The following is a 22,478-nucleotide window of genomic DNA, read 5'->3' as shown; positions in this document are numbered from 1 at the left end:
ACAGTGATGACTCTGAGCCCCTAGGACAGCGATGACTCTGAGCCCCTAGAGGAGGACAGTGATGATGCTGAGCCCCTAGGACAGCGATGACTCTGAGCCCCTAGAGGAGGACAGTGATGACACTGAGCCCCTAGGGGAGGACAGTGATGACTCAGAGCCCCTAGTGGAGGACAGTGATGACTCTGAGCCCCGAGGACAGTGATGACTCTGAGCCCCGAGGACAGTGATGACTCTGAGCCCCTAGGGGAGGACAGTGATGACACTGAGCCCCTAGGACAGTGATGACTCTGAGCCCCTAGTGGAGGACAGTGATGACTCTGAGCCCCTAGTGGAGGACAATGATGACTCTGAGCCCCGAGGACAGTGGTGACTCTGAACCCCTAGTGGAGGACAATGATGACTCTGAGCCCCTAGGACAGTGATGACTCTGAGCCCCTACTGGAGGACAGTGATGACTCTGAGCCCCTAGTGGAGGGCAGTGATGATGCTGAGCCCCTAGGACAGTGATGACTCTGAGCCCCTAGTGGAGGACAGTGATGACTCTGAGCCTCTAGTGGAGGACAGTGATGACTCTCAGCCCCTGGGGGAGCACAGTGATGACTCCGAGCCCCTGGGGCAGGACAGTGATGACTCTGAGCCCCTAGTGGAGGACAGTGATGACTCTGAGCCCCTAGTGGAGGACAGTGATGACTGAGCCCCTAGTGGAGGACAGTGTTGACTCTGAGCCCCTAGTGGAGGACAGTGATGACTCTGAGCCGCTAGTGGAGGACAGTGTTGACTCTGAGCCCCTAGTGGAGGAAAATGATTACTCTGAGCCCCTAGGACAGTGATGACTCTGAGCCCCTAGTGGAGGACAGTGATGACTCTGAGCCCCTAGGACAGTGATGACTCTGAGCCCCTAGTGGAGGATAGTGATGACTCTGAGCCCCTAGTGGAGGACAGTGATGACTCTGATCCCCTAGTGGAGGACAGTGATGACTCTGATCCCCTAGTGGAGGACAGTGATGACTCTGAGCCCCTAGTGGAGGACAGTGATGACTCTGAGCCCCTAGTGGAGGACAGTGATGACTCTGAGCCCCTAGTGGAGGACAGTGATGACTCTGAGCCCCTAGTGGAGGACAGTGTTGACTCTGAGCCCCTGGGGGAGGACAGTGATTACTCTGAGCCCCTAGTGGAGGACAGTGTTGACTCTGAACCTCTAGTGGAGGACAGTGATGACTCTGAGCCCCTAGTGGAGGACAGTGATGACTCTGAGCCCCTAGGACAGTGATGACTCTGGGCCCCTAGGGGAGAACAGTGATGACTCTGAGCCCCTAGGACAGTGATGACTCTGAGCCCCTAGTGGAGGACAGTGATGACTCTGAGACCCTAGTGGAGGATAGCGATGACTCTGAGCCCCTAGTGGAGGACAGTGATGACTCTGAGCCCCTAGTGGAGGACAGTGATGACTCTGAGCCCCTAGTGAAGGACAGTGATGACTCTGAGCCCCTAGGACAGTGATGACTCTGAGCCCCTAGGGGAGAACAGTGATGACTCTGAGCCTCGAGGACAGTGTTGACTCTGAGCCCCTAGGGGAGAACAGTGATGACTCTGAGCCTCGAGGACAGTGTTGACTCTGAGCCCCTAGGACAGTGATGACTCTGAGCCCCTAGTGGAGGACAGTGATGACTCTGAGCCCCTAGTGGAGGATAGCGATGACTCTGAGCCCCTAGTGGAGGACAGTGATGACTCTGAGCCCCGAGGACAGTGTTGACCCTGAGCCCCTAGTGGAGGACAGTGATGACTCTGAGCCCCTAGTGGAGGACAGTGTTGACTCTGAGCCCCTGGGGGAGGACAGTGATTACTCTGAGCCCCTAGTGGAGGACAGTGTTGACTCTGAACCTCTAGTGGAGGACAGTGATGACTCTGAGCCCCTAGTGGAGGACAGTGATGACTCTGAGCCCCTAGGACAGTGATGACTCTGGGCCCCTAGGGGAGAACAGTGATGACTCTGAGCCCCTAGTGGAGGACAGTGATGACTCTGAGACCCTAGTGGAGGATAGCGATGACTCTGAGCCCCTAGTGGAGGACAGTGATGACTCTGAGCCCCTAGTGGAGGACAGTGATGACTCTGAGCCCCTAGTGAAGGACAGTGATGACTCTGAGCCCCTAGGACAGTGATGACTCTGAGCCCCTAGGGGAGAACAGTGATGACTCTGAGCCTCGAGGACAGTGTTGACTCTGAGCCCCTAGGGGAGAACAGTGATGACTCTGAGCCTCGAGGACAGTGTTGACTCTGAGCCCCTAGGACAGTGATGACTCTGAGCCCCTAGTGGAGGACAGTGATGACTCTGAGCCCCTAGTGGAGGATAGCGATGACTCTGAGCCCCTAGTGGAGGACAGTGATGACTCTGAGCCCCGAGGACAGTGTTGACTCTGAGCCCCTAGTGGAGGACAGTGATGACTCTGAGCTCCTAGTGGAGGACAGTGTTGACTCTGAGCCCCTAGGACAGTGATGACTCTGAGCCCCTAGTGGAGGACAGTGATGACTCTGAGCCCCTAGGACAGTGATGACTCTGAGCCCCTAGTGGAGGATAGTGATGACTCTGAGCCCCTAGTGGAGGACAGTGATGACTCTGAGCCCCTAGTGGAGGACAGTGATGACTCTGATCCCCTAGTGGAGGACAGTGATGACTCTGAGCCCCTAGTGGAGGACAGTGATGACTCTGAGCCCCTAGTGGAGGACAGTGATGACTCTGAGCCCCTAGTGGAGGACAGTGATGACTCTGAGCCCCTGGGGGAGGACAGTGATGACTCTGAGCCCCTAGTGGAGGACAGTGTTGACTCTGAACCTCTAGTGGAGGACAGTGATGACTCTGAGCCCCTAGTGGAGGACAGTGATGACTCTGAGCCCCTAGGACAGTGATGACTCTGGGCCCCTAGGGGAGAACAGTGATGACTCTGAGCCCCTAGGACAGTGATGACTCTGAGCCCCTAGTGGAGGACAGTGATGACTCTGAGACCCTAGTGGAGGATAGCGATGACTATGAGCCCTTAGTGGAGGACAGTGATGACTCTGAGCCCCTAGTGGAGGACAGTGATGACTCTGAGCCCCTAGTGGAGGACAGTGTTGACTCTGAGCCCCTAGTGGAGGACAATGATGGCTCTGAGCCCCGAGGACAGTGTTGACTCTGAGCCCCTAGTGGAGGACAATGATGACTCTGAGCCCCGAGGACAGTGATGACTCTGAGCCCCTAGTGGAGGACAATGATGACTCTGAGCCCCGAGGACAGTGATGACTCTGAGCCCCTAGTGGAGGACAGTGATGACTCTGAGCCCCTAGGACAGTGATGACTCTGAGCCCCTAGTGGAGGACAGTGATGACTCTGAGCCCCTAGGACAGTGATGACTCTGAGCCCCTAGTGGAGGACAGTGATGACTCTGAGCCCCTAGGACAATGATGACTCTGAGCCCCTGGGGGAGGACAGTGAGGACTCTGATCCCCTAGTGGAGGACAGTGATGACTCTGATCCCCTAGTGGAGGACAGTGATGACTCTGAGCCCCTAGTGGAGGACAGTGATGACTCTGATCCCCTAGTGGAGGACAGTGATGACTCTGAGCCCCTAGTGGAGGACAGTGATGACTCTGAGCCCCTAGTGGAGGACAGTGATGACTCTGAACCCCTAGTGGAGGACAGTGATGACTCTGAGCCCCTAGTGGAGGACAGTGATGACTCTGAGCCCCTAGTGGAGGACAGTGATGACTCTGAGCCCCTAGTGGAGGACAGTGATGACTCTGAGCCCCTAGTGGAGGACAGTGATGACTCTGAACCCCTAGTGGAGGACAGTGATGACTCTGAGCCCCTAGTGGAGGACAGTGATGACTCTGAGCCCCTAGGGGAGGACAGATGGTGATTCTGACCCTCTCCTGGAGGATAGTGATGACTCTGAGCACTGTAATGTCTGCAATACCACAGGTAAACCTGGGCGTGGATCAACACCTGTCATATCTGCAATACCACAGGACAAACCTGGCCCCAAACACACAACAATGGTTTATTCCAAACTTTAAAGGACCAATTTCAGTTTTCTGATAAAGACAGATTATTAATAAATTTATAGGACTAATCTGGATTCAGGAAGCTGGCCCACATACCATTACCTGTCTGTGGTACCACAGAGGCACAGACAGTCAGACACCCTTGGCTGAAATCCACCTGGCTGAAATCCACCTGGCTGCAAAACAATCTGAAAGTGGCTCTGGCCCAGCAGTTTAAATCCTCTCATTTTCATTTCAACAGGATGAAAGAGCTCTGGAGAGACGGGGAGTCAAACAATGGTATTTTAATTGTCATAGAAACCACTGCCGACCACCTCTACTACCCCAAATGTATCCTAGTGTTCTCTCACCAACCCTGTGACATGACAGAGATCCCTAAGGACATGCAATCATCTTTTTGTGGACAAAGTGGTCAGATTTGTAATGAATTTGAACAGCAGCAGTGCTAATAAACTGTTTAAACACTGGGAAACATTTAACAAAACGGTGTCATTTTTGTGTCAAACACAGCAGATATTTGTACATTTGTTTTGTATACATCTTGGTCAAAACAGCCTAAAACAAAGATGAGTCATCGTACAATAACTGCAAAGTGAATCACTGAGATACAGTAATGTAATCAAACAACATAATTAATATTCAAACTGCTTCTAACAGATACAGTGTTGCTCCTACAGCTATCCTCGTCTTATTCTCTACAGTGTTGCTCCTACAGCTGTCCTCGTCTTATTCTCTACAGTGTTGCTCCTACAGCTATCCTCATCTTATTCTCTACAGTGTTGCTCCTACAGCTATCCTCGTCTTATTCTCTACAGTGTTGCTCCTACAGCTATCCTCGTCTTATTCTCTACAGTGTTGCTCCTACAGCTATCCTCGTCTTATTCTCTACAGTGTTGCTCCTACAGCTATCCTCGTCTTATTCTCCACAGTGTTGCTCCTACAGCTATCCTCGTCTTATTCTCCACAGTGTTGCTCCTACAGCTGTCCTCGTCTTATTCTCCACAGTGTTGCTCCTACAGCTGTCCTCGTCTTATTCTCTACAGTGTTGCTCCTACAGCTATCCTCGTCTTATTCTCTACAGTGTTGCTCCTACAGCTGTCCTCGTCTTATTCTCTACAGTGTTGCTCCTACAGCTATCCTCGTCTTATTCTCTACAGTGTTGCTCCTACAGCTATCCTCGTCTTATTCCTCACAGTGTTGCTCCTACAGCTGTCCTCGTCTTATTCTCCACAGTGTTGCTCCTACAGCTATCCTCGTCTTATTCTCTACAGTGTTGCTCCTACAGCTATCCTCGTCTTATTCTCTACAGTGTTGCTCCTACAGCTATCCTCGTCTTATTCTCCACAGTGTTGCTCCTACAGCTATCCTCGTCTTATTCTCTACAGTGTTGCTCCTACAGCTGTCCTCGTCTTATTCTCTACAGTGTTGCTCCTACAGCTATCCTCGTCTTATTCTCTACAGTGTTGCTCCTACAGCTATCCTCGTCTTATTCTCTACAGTGTTGCTCCTACAGCTATCCTCGTCTTATTCTCTACAGTGTTGCTCCTACAGCTGTCCTCGTCTTATTCTCTACAGTGTTGCTCCTACAGCTATCCTCGTCTTATTCTCTACAGTGTTGCTCCTACAGCTATCCTCGTCTTATTCTCTACAGTGTTGCTCCTACAGCTATCCTCGTCTTATTCTCTACAGTGTTGCTCCTACAGCTGTCCTCGTCTTATTCTCCACAGTGTTGCTCCTACAGCTATCCTTGTCTTATTCTCCACAGTGTTGCTCCTACAGCTGTCCTCGTCTTATTCCTCACAGTGTTGCTCCTACAGCTATCCTTGTCTTATTCTCTACAGTGTTGCTCCTACAGCTGTCCTCGTCTTATTCCTCACAGTGTTGCTCCTACAGCTGTCCTCGTCTTATTCCTCACAGTGTTGCTCCTACAGCTATCCTTGTCTTATTCTCTACAGTGTTGCTCCTACAGCTGTCCTCGTCTTATTCCTCACAGTGTTGCTCCTACAGCTGTCCTCGTCTTATTCCTCACAGTGTTGCTCCTACAGCTGTCCTCGTCTTATTCCTCACAGTGTTGCTCCTACAGCTGTCCTCGTCTTATTCCTCACAGTGTTGCTCCTACAGCTGTCCTCGTCTTATTCTCTACAGTGTTGCTCCTACAGCTATCCTTGTCTTATTCTCTACAGTGTTGCTCCTACAGCTATCCTCGTCTTATTCCTCACAGTGTTGCTCCTACAGCTATCCTCGTCTTATTCTCTACAGTGTTGCTCCTACAGCTATCCTTGTCTTATTCTCTACAGTGTTGCTCCTACAGCTATCCTCGTCTTATTCCTCACAGTGTTGCTCCTACAGCTGTCCTCGTCTTATTCCTCACAGTGTTGCTCCTACAGCTATCCTCGTCTTATTCTCTACAGTGTTGCTCCTACAGCTATCCTCGTCTTATTCTCTACAGTGTTGCTCCTACAGCTATCCTCGTCTTATTCCTCACAGTGTTGCTCCTACAGCTGTCCTCGTCTTATTCTCTACAGTGTTGCTCCTACAGCTATCCTCGTCTTATTCCTCACAGTGTTCCTCCTACAGCTGTCCTCGTCTTATTCTCTACAGTGTTGCTCCTACAGCTATCCTCGTCTTATTCCTCACAGTGTTGCTCCTACAGCTGTCCTCGTCTTATTCTCTACAGTGTTGCTCCTACAGCTATCCTCGTCTTATTCCTCACAGTGTTGCTCCTACAGCTGTCCTCGTCTTATTCTCTACAGTGTTGCTCCTACAGCTATCCTCGTCTTATTCCTCACAGTGTTGCTCCTACAGCTGTCCTCGTCTTATTCCTCACAGTGTTGCTCCTACAGCTGTCCTCGTCTTATTCTCTACAGTGTTGCTCCTACAGCTATCCTCGTCTTATTCTCTACAGTGTTGCTCCTACAGCTATCCTCGTCTTATTCCTCACAGTGTTGCTCCTACAGCTGTCCTCGTCTTATTCTCTACAGTGTTGCTCCTACAGCTGTCCTCGTCTTATTCCTCACAGTGTTGCTCCTACAGCTGTCCTCGTCTTATTCTCTACAGTGTTGCTCCTACAGCTATCCTCGTCTTATTCCTCACAGTGTTGCTCCTACAGCTGTCCTCGTCTTATTCTCCACAGTGTTGCTCCTACAGCTATCCTCGTCTTATTCTCCACAGTGTTGCTCCTACAGCTGTCCTCGTCTTATTCCTCACAGTGTTGCTCCTACAGCTGTCCTCGTCTTATTCTCCACAGTGTTGCTCCTACAGCTATCCTCGTCTTATTCCTCACAGTGTTGCTCCTACAGCTGTCCTCGTCTTATTCTCCACAGTGTTGCTCCTACAGCTATCCTCGTCTTATTCTCCACAGTGTTGCTCCTACAGCTATCCTCGTCTTATTCTCCACAGTCTTGCTCCTACAGCTATCCTTGTCTTATTCTCCACAGTGTTGCTCCTACAGCTATCCTCGTCTTATTCTCCACAGTGTTGCTCCTACAGCTATCCTTGTCTTATTCTCCACAGTGTTGCTCCTACAGCTATCCTCGTCTTATTCTCCACAGTCTTGCTCCTACAGCTATCCTTGTCTTATTCTCCACAGTGTTGCTCCTACAGCTATCCTTGTCTTATTCTCCACAGTGCTGCTCCTACAGCTATCCTCGTCTTATTCTCCACAGTGTTGCTCCTACAGCAATCCTTGTCTTATTCTCCACAGTGTTGCTCCTACAGCTGTCCTTGTCTTATTCTCCACAGTCCTGACTATATCTTCATGCCCTATAAAACTCTGCGGTAGCAAGCTGTTTATTATCTAAATGGTGCTAAAATGCCACTGGTCTTGTGCTATCTGCCCAGCTGATGCAATGATGACCCATGGTGTGGTGTGGGCGGGAGCCAGCAAGCAAGGGAGCGCGTGGACAGTGCGTATACATAGGCTTTGGCAGCATCTGTTTTTGTTTTAAAGAGGCTAAATATAAAGAGCTGTCCTATGAAATGTAGAATGCTTCCAGAACAACATCATCTCCAAATAAGCATTGTGCTGCAGCTACTGCTAGGGGGGGGGAGGGGACGAGACGACGACGACTAGGCTAGGGACTAGGAAAAGCACCTAGGCTAGGGACTAGGAAAAGCACCTAGGCTAGGGACTAGGAAAAGCACCTAGGCTAGGGACTAGGAAAAGCACCTAGGCTAAGGACTAGGAAAAGCACCTAGGCTAAGGACTAGGAAAAGCACCTAGGCTAGGGACTAGGAAAAGCACACAACTCTGCATATCACCCCTTGAGTTAATGACATCACAACCACAACATTTGATATCATTGGAATAGAAATATATGTGTAACTGCCAAAATAATGGAAACACTTAAGTAGACGAGGTATACAAAGTATATTGAAAGCAGGTGCTTCCACACAAGAGTGGTTCCTAACTTAATTAAGCAAAGAAATCCCATCATGCTTAGGTGCATGTATAAAAATCCTGGGCACACCATTATTTGGGCCATTATTTTGCCTATCATGGCTAATTATGTGATATTTATCGGTGGAAACGTTTTTATGTTCAAATATTGATTTAATAACCATCAATTAAACTTGGGAGGCACGCGATGACATGTTTTGTGATCATCACATTACGACTCATCGGGAAAGCATGCAGTTTATTAGCCTACAGATGAAATACACGATGATAAACTTCACAGGGTGGTGAAAGGTGCACGGTGATGAGCTTGATGCTCCTTTCCAAAAACATATTGAAGGTCTTATTCTGATGACATGATCATCGATGCTTGGCTGTCGTTTGTCCATAATAATCTCATCATGTATATAGGCTATACCCACACTGTATCTGCAAACTGTTGGGGCACATTCGCTATTTAACGCAACATTTTTGGGAGGTGAGAAAATCATCGGTAGAGTTGAACATGCAATGGAAACACATTTAACTTGTATTTTTGCACTCAGTACATGGGAACAAAATGCATTTGTTTATGTGCACTACGTCATCACGCACAGTCTTTTATCCGCAACAAATCAATTTGATGGAAACATATCCCTTACGGGGAAAATGCGCGTAATGTTTTCATGCGGATTTTAGAATATTATCTAGACAATATGTAGCCAGTTGGATGGAAATGTAGCTCGTGTCGTTCGGTCTGTTCTGGACAAATTCATAAGAACTACAAAGTCTTCAAGTCGCACCTAAATGCGAACGGATGGGTATCATTTGTGGAACGTTCTAACAGGAATCTGTTCCTAAAACTTCGTAAAGTACAAGGTTGCCAAAAAACAACGGATACAAAGTAGCATGATCAATTCAACTAGCTGCCTAATAGGCATTAACTAATCACGTAGCGTATTCTTAATGTTTGTCCATAGGCTACCAGAGTGAGGACAGACATTTGCCGGAATAAACGTGGTGAGTGAAAAACCTATTAAAATAGTCCACTCCCTACCCGGTACCTTATTCGGCCCGATATACAACTTTGTATGCGTTGTGTGTTGACAACCTTGTTATATACGAGGCTTTTGGAACAGATTCCTGTTGGAACGTTCCACAAGTTATACCCACCCAACAACTGGAAAGGATGAGGCGTTTCTAAGCGTTGTAAATGACTAAACAGTCAGTTGGGGGGGTATCCTTTATATTGAGGTTGTCATGGTGATGTAACGCGTCCCTCTTCCACTTAAAATCATTTTCCTTAATTCCTCCCGACTGAGAGACCTAGGTATATGAGAGGCCCAGGGTTCTGCCAGGCTTATCACTTTTACACCTCAACAGCATAACCCACTCCGGCCTCGATCCCCAGATCTGGTGGCATGCTGATAATTTAATCATATCCTAGGCCTTACACATCTTGGAATATCCGTTGATCGTTCTAAATACCAGGGCTTGTTGAGGATGTTGATAATGCACTTCAGATATTTGAAGATATCCTGAAGAATAAATAAACATCTAAAGATACACATATGAAATATGAATAGACATAAAGACTACCTGTTGGAATAATATAATATCTGTAATGGTACATCAACCAAAATGACAAATTAACAACTCAATTATGAATGACATATAAATCATATCTAATAACACATTTCAAATTAAATGAACACTGACGTGCATGTTTATGTATCAATTGACTATTGATAGTCTTTTGTGACAGACTAAAGCCTGATTAGACTATTGACATAATGTCATGTGTACTTGGGGCCCGGGGGGGGGGGGGAAACCCTCCTGGAATATGCCTGTTGTCATCAGATAATCAGGATGCCATTGAGTGGTGTGAGTGTCGGGAATCTGAGAGCCATCGGGGTCAGCATATCGCAGGCCTGTTAAATACTGGTGGCCGACCTGTCACCTGTCAAACAGCCACCACTGGGTTTTCTCTCTATGATAACATACTGTACGCTATGGATCTAAAACCAACTCTAGATAATGGTATGGTACAAATCAATTATGCTCACTTAATCATTTGGATCAACATCCAAATTCAAGTTGCTCCTGAGAGCGACAACCAAACCACCAAATGCAATGTGTTATTCTCCATCATATAACACTTTATAGGCAACAGCGTGTCTAAGATTTCACAAATGATCCAAACTCCAAGCATTAGGCATAAGCCTTTTATAATCACCTCTTAATAGAGGTCACTATCTGAATGTACACAAGCTATAGTCTACAACCAGTAGCCCATTGGGACAGGTGTTACCCTGCTACCTTTAGGAACCATACTGAATTAGCTGGGTTATAGGTGACACACACATCTCCAGTGTCCCAAGGTGGTAAAGGCTGGTCCAGACTAGCCGATATGTCAATGGTCAACCAACTGTGATGGATGGTTATTCACACCAGGCCAACATACATACTGTACATCATATCTTTAACCAAAAAAATAACTGCCTTGTACCCCAACATCTACCCTATGTAGCCTATGTTAAGAAACCAATCTGCGGTGACCACTAAAATAGCTGAGCCTTGCCTAGGGTTCTCTGCCGTGTGAACACATCGTATTAAAACACCTCACCCTGTGTCAAAGCAAAGCACAGAGGTAAAAATAGCTTCAGCTTTTCGCTTGACGATTAAATCAACAACGGCCTATCAGAAAATGACTTTTACAACCCACACGCACATAGAAAACCCAGAGAAAAAAACAAGAAACCTTATATTCTTCAAGTTGAATCTATAAATACTTGTCATTATAGAGGCCAGCAGATCTGACAACACAACCATACTCCAAACGAATCATATTAGAAAGTTTATATAAAAATCACAACTTTTATCCTGCATTGTTTTTAAAACATTTGGTTATGGTTATGTAGGCCCATAAATGTGCCCCTTGCACGTGCAGCTGGGACTTTCATTTAAATCCCAGTGTGGCGACAGGTGCTCGGGGAGCCAAAATGCCGCTAGTTCACTGCGCTGCAGCCCATAACGTGCACCATACACTTATAGGACAATTTCCCCAAAAAGGGCAGAATCTCATGCATTATATAAAACACCCCAAAATAAAACTGCACAAAAAAACATATATTTTAAGACAGAGCATTAGAATAATTTTGAAAGTTGTAATATCCAGATCTAGCATTAGTCCAGGTATTCAAGCAAAGGACACTCTTTCTTTCTCTCTCTCTCTATCCAGCATCAGTTGTAGCAAAATATAAAACCATATCCACACCCGATACAAGAAAAAAAAACAGGCTTTTGTTTTGCATAAAAAGTAGGCAAATAATGTATCTACTTACAGTTCGTAAGAACTGTATATCATCTTCCCCTTCTCCGCCCTCAGCCATGGCTGTGTAGGAGCCTGTTTAGACTCTGAAAGACACCACTGACTAGAGAGGCAGTAGGCTAGATAGAAACGCGATGCTTTGCCTCTCCTGCCGATATTAGCATGGAGCTAATTCCACAACCATATAGGGCAGACTGGGTAAGCCCTCCGCGCCCACTGCACACCACACCGCGTACTGTCATTCAATGCCTAACCTCCCCGGTCCGTGGACTCCCTGCCGCTGCCAATGCCAGCAGTGCGCTACCGTGGGTTCGAGAGGAGAGGAGCGCGCCTCGGCCAGCGGACGAGGATGAGGAGAGTGAGGATGTTAAATGATGCTGAATGGAATGACAACGTCTGTCACTGTCAATCCGCGGGCATTCAAGTTTAAAACGCTGGAGTCAGCAGTTTAGTGACGATATTAAGAATGGGTCAGAACGGAGAATTTAATGACAATACTTGTGTTGAATACAAAGTTGGCGTGGAGGCACATTTCTCTCTCCCACTCTTTATCTCTCTCTATCTATTGAGATGGAAAAGACAGTTAAAAAATATAAAAGTGTTTAATTTTGCTTTTGATTTCTTGAAAACAACTATAGCCTAAGAATCGTAATATTCTCAATTGAAAATAGATGACCTTGTCTGCAAGGACGACTGTCCGCTCAACACGCTATTATTCTCTTTGTTTTGGTGTATCTTTACGCCGTTTTAAAGAAACAAAACACTATATCCGCTCAACACGCTATTATTCTCTTTGTTTTGGTGTATCTTTACGCCGTTTTAAAGAAACAAAACACTATATATGCTACATAGCCTACCTACTGTTTCTACAATATCCCAACCACTGCCCCAGGCTACATTGAGGGAAATTGATCACTTTAGCCCATTCTGGTTGACAAATGCTGCCTGCTTACCCGAAGTTATTTACCCTAACCTTCAGGGGGTGTAGTTACATTATGTAGTTACATTATGCCAAAATAGTTTTTGAAGAAACACGTGTCCAGCGAACATATGATGCTGTGAAAGAAGCGCACAGTGTTGTTGAAGACACTGCTGACATCTAGTGGACTATGGTGTAACAGAGTGCAACAAGACAAGGCTACTTTAAATATATTTATTTATATTTAACCAGACAGGTCAGTTAAGAACAAATTCTTATTTACAATGACATCTACTCCAGCCAAACCCCAACGACGCTGGGTCAATTGTGCACCGCCCTATGAGATTCCCAATCACGGCCGGATGCGATACAGCCTGGATTTGAACCAGGTACTATAGTGACACTAAGATGCAGTGCCTTAGAGAGCTGCGCCAAATAGCTTTGCCATTTCCTGGTTGCTAAAATTAGAATAGCTCTCCTAATTTCCGTTTATGTGACAAAACAAGCAGAAATTGTGTTGAAACTCTTGTATTTTCAGCTGTTTGAAGCTGCTGTACAAATCCAGAAGTAAAATAATCCGAATTGATCGAAAGAATGGGAAGCATAGAAATAGTGCACATAGAACATAGACTTGCTTTCAATGCGTATATGCTAGATCTATAACTCACCATTTCAATGTGATTTTATTGGGTAGCCCAAAAAGTTACATATTGTAGCTTTAATGTACACTCACGGCAAATGCGTCCCCCCAGTGGTTAAGGAAGGAAACTGCACCCAGTGTCGCCTTCTAGCCGCACTTGGTTGAATTCTTGACAGGCTGATTGCTTGAATTACATTTAACAGTCAGTGGTGGAAAAGTATACAATTGTCAAACTTGAGTAAAAATAACGAAAGCTTAGTAGTAAATTACTCACGTAAAAGCCAGTAAAATACTACTTGATTCAAAGTCTAAAAGTATTTGGTTTTACTTATAAACAGGGCGGTTTGAGCCCTGAATGCTGATTGTCTGACAGCCGTGGTATGTCAGACTGTATAATTATTCTAATTATGTTGTTAACCAGTTTATAATAGCAATAAGGCACTTCAGGGGTTTGTGATATATGGTCAATACACCACCGCCAAGGGCTGTATCCAGGCAGTCAGCAACAAGACCATCCCTTAGCCGTGGTATATTGGCCATTTACCACACCCCCTCGTGTCTAATTGCTTAAATATACTTAAGTATCAAAAGTAAATGTAAATGCTAAAATATATACCACCCAGTGGTGGTTCTAGCTTGTATGCAGATTATCGCTGAACCGATCGCTGCAGCTGATGCAGATTATCGCTGAACCGATCGCTGCAGTTGATGCAGATTATCGCTGAACCGATCGCTGCAGCTGATGCAGATTATCGCTGAACCGATCGCTGCAGCTGATGCAGATTATCGCTGAACCGATCGCTGCAGTTGATGCAGATTATCGCTGAACCGATCGCTGCAGCTGATGCAGATTATCGCTGAACCGATCGCTGCAGCTGATGCAGATTATCTCTGAACCGATCGCTGCAGCTGATGCAGATTATCGCTGAACCGATCGCTGCAGTTGATGCAGATTATCGCTGAACCGATCGCTGCAACTGATGCAGATTATCGCTGAACCGATCGCTGCAACTGATGCAGATTATCGCTGAACCGATCGCTGCAGCTGTACATAGTCCATCTGTAAATAGTCCACCCAATCTATCTACCTCATCCCCATACTGATTTTAATTTACTTTTCTGCTCATTTGCACACCAGTATCTCTACTTGCACATCATCATCTGCTCATTTATCACTCCAGTGTTAATCTGCTAAATTGGAACTATTCGCTCCTATGGCCTATTTATTGCCGACCTCCTCATGCCTTGACAGCACTCCAAACTTCTCTCTCACATTTTCCAATGTGGAAAATCTTTCCTGAAGGGCTGAGGTTGCAGCATCAACAATGACATTGAAAAATGTCACCACCAGCGTGTTCAGGGCATCACTCAAAGGCTCATCAAATGATTCGTATGAAAATTGCCGCTTTGTGGACCTCAGCCTTTTTTGTTGTAGAACGGCCTCTACATTCATACCCTCGCAAATATCCTTGGCTGACGTTTGTGCAGTCATAAAGCCTGTTGCCCTGTAGCTGCTGAGACCTCTCTCTGTCTTTCTGAGAAGACTGACTGCAACATCCACATGCATCCTGGGAGACGGCATCAGCTTGCTCACATGTTGGATCTGGCTCCAGATGTCATACCACACCACTGTACAGATGCTGAAGAGGTATGATCCCACCTCCTCTGACAAGGAGCCTCAATCTTCATCACAGGGTCTTTGGTTTGATCCCTCACCTCAATCAGTGCCTCTCTCACTGCTGCTGCCTGATACCTCAGTGCCTCTCTCACTGCTGCCTGATACCTCAGTGTCTCTCTCACTGCTGTCTGATACCTCAGTGTCTCTCTCACCTCTGCTGTCTGATACCTCAGTGTCTCTCTCACTGCTGTCTGATACCTCAGTGTCTCTCTCACTGCTGCTGCCTGATACCTCAGTGGCTCGACACCCTTAACTTTACTCTCTCACCTTGTCTCAGTCCACATCTTCAAAGTGATGTCCACATGTTGTTTCAGGATGGCCCATCGCCATGTGGAGAATGAGAACAAGGTGTACAGTTTGTTGTAAGATGCTGAAGTAACCTGCTGCATGGACAGGACTTTCAGCAGCATCAGCCACAACCAGGTTCAATGAGCCGCACATGGCACCAATAGAGTTCTTGGATTCTTTTCCAGGAGTCTGGCTTGGACACTTTTGTTTTTTAATTTAATCCTTCATTTAACTAGGCAAGTCAGTTTAAGAACAAATTCTTATTTTCAATGACAGCCTAGGAACAGTGGGCTAACTGCCTGTTCAGGGGCAGAACGGCGGATTTGTACCTTGTCAGCTCGGGGATTCGAACTTGCAACCTTTCGGTTACTAGTTCAACTCTCTAACCACTAGGCTACACCGCCCCTTTTTGGCCTTTCATGTTTTCCCCATTATCATCAGACTGTCCTCTGCAGTCCTCAAAGGGAATGTTTAGCTCCTCTAGTCTTTTGAGAATCAGGGATGCAAAATGTTGGCCCATGGACTCCTCTGCCTCCAAAAAACCCAATAGAATGTTCCTTTATGTGGGGCTCGTCCTTCAGGGACACAATTCTAATCACAACTGACAGCTGTTCAGTGTGGCTGACATCTGAGGTGTAATCTAGAATGACTCAACGTTATTGAAATTACCTTGCTTCTCAACAAATCAATGAGTTCATTCTGTATTTGGTGGCCGAGGTAGCTGGTGGTGTGACTCGAGGTCCCTTTTTGGACACGGTTAAGGTGCTCTTTCATGACTGGATGAAAGAGTGGATGAAAGAACTGACTGTGCCGTCAGTTCAACCTCTTTGAGGAAATGTCCATTTGATGGAGAGTGCAGTGTTTCTGTGTGGCCCCTTAGTGCCAGATTTCTAATTGCCAGACAGTACACAATAGCAGCCAGATGTTTCAACACCTCTCCCCATCTTATCCTCTCAGCCTCCATAAGTGCCATCTCATGCTTATCAATCGTTTTCTCTTTTTGATCCTCATTGCCAGTTCTTTCCATGTTCTCATGCAGTTTTTGGTGTTCTGGACTGGTGTCGTGTGAAGGCAGCAAAGAACTTGCATGTTTCCAGTCTGTCAGTCCTGAGTTTGCTAAATTAATTTTCTTCTTAGAAAAGAGTTTGCAGCAGAAGCAGAAGAGGCTGTTGTTTCTTTCAGAAAACACCAACCAAACTTCTAGGGATATTTATCAACCACTCACCAAGGTCTTCCTGAAATACTGGTGGTGGCAACTTCTTCCATCACTCTCATTCCTTGGGGGAAACAAAGTCAGGTGGTTCCTCACTTGGTCCTCTGCAAACTTGTTGTGTCTGAATTCAGTAAGAACTGAAGGTCAGCAGGGTCTGTAGACAGAGGTTTATCCTCAGCAGCAGGATCTGTAGACAGTGGTTTATCCTCAGCAGCAGGATCTGTAGATAGTGGTTCATCCTCAGTAGCAGGGTCTGTAGACAGTGGTTCATCCTCAGCAGCAGGGTCTGTAGACAGTGGTTCATCCTCAGCAGCAGGGTCTGTAGACAGTGGTTCATCCTCAGTAGCAGGGTCTGTAGACAGTGGTTCATCCTCAGCAGCAGGGTCTGTAGACAGTGGGTCATCCTCAGCAGCAGGGTCTGTAGACAGGGGTTCATCCTCAGTAGCAGGGTCTGTAGACAGTGGTTCATCCTCAGTAGCAGGGTCTGTAGACAGTGGTTCATCCTCAGTAGCAGGGTCTGTAGACAGTGGTTCATCCTCAGTAGCAGGGTCTGTAGACAGTGGTTCATCCTCAGCAGCAGGGTCTGCAGACAGTGGTTCATCCTCAGTAGCAGGGTCTGTAGACAGTGTTTCATCCTCAGCAGCAGGGTCTGTAGACAGTGGTTCATCCTCAGCAGCAGGGTCTGGTAGACAGTGGTTCATCCTCAGCAGCAGGGTCTGTAGACAGTGGTTCATCCTCAGCAGCAGGGTCTGGTAGACAGTGGTTCATCCTCAGCAGCAGGATCTGTAGACAGTGGTTCATCCTCAGCAGCAGGATTTGGTAGGGATGTTGCTACAGGCATTTCTAATGGAGAGCACATGGGCATTAGTTTACACACATTATTCACAGCATTTATAGTGATGGAACATCCCACATACATACCCAGTAATAATAAAATCAACATTGTGACCTACAATATGGAAACTTAAAACTTTACAAAAGGGAAATTATTTATTTATGCAGGAATGCACACATAATCACATGTACGTGTACCCACACACACACACACACACACACACACACACACACACACACACACACACACACACACACACACACACACACACACACACACACACACACACACATACACACACACACGTGTGCATGCGCACAAACACACCTGAAGGATCCTGCTGGGATCTTCATCCTCATCCTCAGGCTCAGACAACATTTGTGAAGACACCTGTGTGGCAGAGGAGGTAGATGGCTCCTCATCCTGGCCAGTGACAGAGGGTGCTCCAAAATATTTCAGAAGTGCCCCTGAATTTGCATTGTATTACAATATTTGAGTCTGACACCCTAAATACATTTGTTGCACAATTAAATATACATGTCATTATGCACAATATATCAAACTTTCCGAATAGGAACCAAATGAACCACACAACCTCCTTGGCTAATTCTAGGCATAAGACACCCCCAAAAGGCTCAATGTATCACAAAAGATACAAAATATCAGCATAACATATACAGACGTCTTTTAACTTAACCTACAGCCTTGGACATTCCCCTTACTGAGCTCAGGACCTAGTCAATACAATCACAGAAAACCTTTATGATGTCACCTAAAATGAAAGTTAACCAAATCAAATGATGTGCTAGTTAGGTTGTTATCGTTTTGCTGCAGGCTACACACATTAATGAAGTGTTTTGTCAATGCTGGTCTTGAACAAACAACTACACACAATGTATAGCCTTTACAGACTGGCATTGCCCACCCCTAGACGTTACTCTAGTGTGTCCAGTTGCACTAAACTGAAAATGAATCTAGTGTGTCCAGTTGCACTATACTGGAAATGAATCTAGTGTGTCCAGTTGCACTATACTGGAAATTAATCTAGTGTGTCCAGTTGCACTATACTGGAAATGAATCTAGTGTGTCCAAGTGCATTATGCTGGACATTACTCTATTTTTTTTTTATCTTAAAATGTATATTCATCTTCATTTAACCAGGTAGGCGAGTTGAGAACAAGTTCTCATTTAGAACTGCGACCTGGCCAAGATAAAGCAAAGCAGTGCGACAAAAACAACACAGAGTTACACATGGAATAAACAAATGTACAGTCAATAACACAATAGAAAAATCTGTATACAGTGTGTGAAAATGAAGTAAGGAGGTAAGGCAATAAATCTGCCAATAGTGGCAAAGTAGTTACAATTTATCAATTTACACTGGAGTGATAGATGTGCAGATGAGGATGTGCAACTAGAAATACTGGTGTGCAAAAGAGCAGAAAAACAAAAACAAATATGGGGATGAGGTAGGTAGTTGGTTGGATGGGCTATTTACAGATGGGCTGTGTAAAGCTGCAGCGATCGGTAAGCTGCTCTGACAGCTGACGCTTAAAGCTCGTGAGGGAGATATAAGTCTCCAACTTCAGGGATTTTTGCAATTTGTTTCAGTCATTGGCAGCAGAGAACAGGAAGGAAAGGAGGTGTTGGCTTTGGGGATGAACAGTGAGATATACCTGCTGGAGCGCGTGCTACGAGTGGGTGTTGCTATGGTGACCAGTGAGCTGAGATAAGGCGGAGCTTTACCTAGCAAAGACGTATAGATGACCTGGAGCTAGTGGGTTTGACGACGAATATGACATCGCCGAAGTCAAGGATTGGTAGGATGGTCAGTTTTACGAGGGTATGTTTGGCAGAATGGGTGAAGGAGGCTTTGTTGCAAAATAGGAAGCCAATTCTAAATTTAATTTTGGATTAACATGAGTCTACCATGAGTTTACCATCTAGCCCAACACCTAGGAATGTATAGTTGTCCACATATTCTAAGTCAGAACCGTCCAGAGTATTGATGCTAGGCGGGTGGGCGGGTGCGGGCAGCGAAAGGTTGAAAAGCACGCATTTTGTTTTACTAGCATTTAAGAGCAGTTGAAGGCCATGGAAGGAGTGTTGTATGGCATTGAAGCAAGTTTGGAGGTTTGTTAAAACACAGTGTTCAAAGCAGGGTCAGATGTATACAGAATGGTGTCGTCTGCGTAGAGGTGAATGAAAGAATCAGCCGCAGCAAGAGCGACATCATTGATATATACAGAGAAAAGAGTGTGTCAAGGTGACCTATACTGCACACTACTCTAGTGTGTCAAGGTGACCTATACTGGACATTACTCTAGGGTGTCAAGGTGACCTATACTGGACACTACTCTAGTGTGTCAAGATTACCTATACTGGACACTAATCTAGTGTGTCAAGGTGACCTATACTGGACACTATACTGGACACTAATCTAGTGTGTCAAGGTGACCTATAATGGACACTATACTGGACACTACTCTAGTTGTTGAGCTGCAAAGCCCCTGGGTCTGCCAGCAGGAGGTCTATTCCCCCCCTTATCAACCACATGACAGCTGGCTCAGATGTCAGAATAACCCCTTCTAGTGCTCAGCTCAGTGTGTGTGTGTCTGTGTTTGTGTGTGTTTGTCTGTGTGTTTGTCTGTCTGTCTGTGTGTGTCTGTGTGTGTGTGTGTGTCTGTATGTGTGTGTGTGTGTGTGTGTGTGTGTGTGTGTGTGTGTGTGTGTGTGTGCGTGTGTGTGTGTGTGTGTGTCTGTGTGTGTCTGTGTGTGTGTCTGTGTGTGTGTGACATTTTTTTCCATGTTCATGGATGTAGATACTTGTACTTCATTTTAATCCACTCATGTGTGTGTGTGTGTGTGTGTATATGTGTGTGTGTGTGTGTGTGTGTGTGTGTGTGTGTGTGTGTGTGTGTGTGTGTGTGTGTGTGTGTGTGTGTATGTGTGGGTGTGTATGTGTGTGTGTGTATGTGTGTGTGTGTGTATGTGTGTGTGTGTGTGTATGTGTGGGTGTGTATGTGTGTGTGTGTGTGTGTGTGTGTGTGTGTGTGTGTGTGTGTGTGCTTTGTTCAGCTGACATGAATAGTGTGGGCACACAGAGATAGTGTAGATCAAACAGATCTAGAGTATTTAGGGGTCATAGTGGGAGAACTCATGGTCCTTAATGAATATTTTCAAGACATCCAGACTTGCAAACGGCATTTCAACATTGTAGGTTAAATCCATGCCGCTATATGTTAATCTGTCTCCAGGTTTATTCTATTAGGTAGAGAAACCCCGCAATGATTAAAGTTAAGGTATTAGCTACCCTTAAATCTCCTTTCACCGTCTGCCTGTTTATTCAGTCTGCAGTCTATGTGCCCCATCCACCCCCCCAGCTCCATGCTGAATTTCATTAAGGTTAGTGCTATCTGGGATACTTGGAACGTCCTCCCTCCCCTAAACCCTAACCTAAACCCTTACACTAACCATAACCCTTACCCTAACCATAACCATAACCCTTACCCTAACCATAACCCTTAACCTTACCATAACTCTTACCCTTACCCTAATCATAACCCTTACCCTAACCATAACCCTTACCCTAACCATAACCCTTAACCTAACCATAACCCTTACCCTAACCATAACCCTTACCCTAACCATAACCCTTAACCTTACCCTAACTCTTACCCTTACCCTAACCTAGACCCTTACCCTTACCCTAACCTAAACCCTTACCCTAACCTAAACCCTTACCCTTAACCTTACCCTAACCATAACCCTTACCCTAACCATAACCCTTAACCTAACCATAACCCTTAACCTTACCATAACTCTTACCCTAACCATAACCCTTACCCTTACCCTAAACTTTATCCTAACCATAACCCTTACCCTAACCATAACCCTTACCCTTACCCTAAACTTTACCCTAACCATAACCATAACCCTTACCCTAACCATAACCCTTACCCTTACCCTAACCATAACCATAACCCTAACCATAACCATAACCATAACCCTTACCCTTACCCTAACCCTTAACCTTACCCTTACCCTAACCATAACCCTTACCCAGCCTTAACACTCACCTTAACCATTTTAAATGTCAACTTCAATGAGTTAGGGAAGTCCCAAGGATCCGGGTCGCAAGGATGAATTGGAACCGTCCCAATTGCTGATGAACAGCAGTGATTGGCTCATGACCTGTCTCTCACAGTGGGAGGGCTGGTTCTGTCGCTTGTCACTTGATAATCTCAGCGCGTGCAGTTATCCATGTTGCTGTCGCTCGTGGAATGTGGCAGAAACCGATGTGGCGTCAGAAACGTGTAAGTATTTATCGATACTTTCTCAGGTAGTGTTTTTTGAAAAGGAACTTGGATGACGTCTTAAAATCAATGTTTTCACCGTAACTTTTGATACTGTTGACATCTTGCATTAGCCTTTGTAATTTACTTTGATGCATATCTCTCACAAATAGTCCTTTTTTAGATATGTATATAATGTGTTGTTAATTATGAGTTGCCCACTGGTATTCAGGACTAAGCCAAAACACATTTCTAATTGATCGGAACGTGATAAAGGCTTTACTCTCTCTCTCTCTCTCTCTCTCTCTCTCTCTCTCTCTCTCTCTCTCTCTCTCTCTCTCTCTCTCTCTCTGTCTCTCTCTCTGTCTCTCTCTCTCTCTCTCTCTCTGTCTCTGTCTCTGTCTCTGTCTCTCTCTCTCTCTCTCTCTCTCTCTCTCTCTCTCTCTCTCTCTCTCTCTCTCTCTCTCTCTCTCTCTCTCTCTCTCTCTCTCTCTCTGTCTCTCTCTCTCTGTCTCTGTCTCTCTCTCTCTCTCTCAAAGTCACTAATAAGTCCTTTTTTGTACAATTATATTTCAATATGTTTCAATAATTCACTTTCGTTCCTTCTTAGTCTCCCTGTTTGTCCCCTGACCTATTTTCAGTGTTTATATGCTGTTTAATACGACATGCGCCAATTTGAAATGATGTTCGCTTCTTACATTAGTTCAAATATTTTTCATTCAAATCCATATGGTTTAGTTTCAATACTTAAAAAAACATTTGTTAGGTCCAGGTAGTTACACAAATAGATGGGTGTTGATTCAATTGTGATTTTAATGAATGGAGCGAATTTGGAGCTGAAGTCTTTTTCCCCCCTATGAGTGTG

General features: G+C 45.8%; 1 protein-coding gene across 3 annotated transcripts in view; it reads right to left on the bottom strand.

Annotated features, from left to right (window-relative positions):
- LOC109880797 (ryanodine receptor 3) overlaps positions 1–11,880 on the bottom strand; it is a 284,327-nt gene extending 272,447 nt beyond the window's left edge. For all 3 annotated transcript variants that reach the window (XM_031800945.1, XM_031800946.1, XM_031800947.1), the window contains exon 1: positions 11,759–11,880. In XM_031800945.1, the coding sequence (XP_031656805.1) occupies positions 11,759–11,806 (48 nt within the window). In that variant the 5' untranslated portion in view covers positions 11,807–11,880. The remainder of the gene's footprint in view (positions 1–11,758) is intronic.
- Positions 11,881–22,478: the final 10,598 nt, after the last annotated feature.

The sequence above is a fragment of the Oncorhynchus kisutch genome, linkage group LG21 (assembly GCF_002021735.2).
Source record: "Oncorhynchus kisutch isolate 150728-3 linkage group LG21, Okis_V2, whole genome shotgun sequence".
In the NCBI taxonomy this organism is placed as follows: domain Eukaryota; kingdom Metazoa; phylum Chordata; class Actinopteri; order Salmoniformes; family Salmonidae; genus Oncorhynchus; species Oncorhynchus kisutch.
The sequence above is the reverse complement of the archived record's forward strand: the minus strand, read 5'-3'. Positions and strand labels throughout refer to the sequence as shown.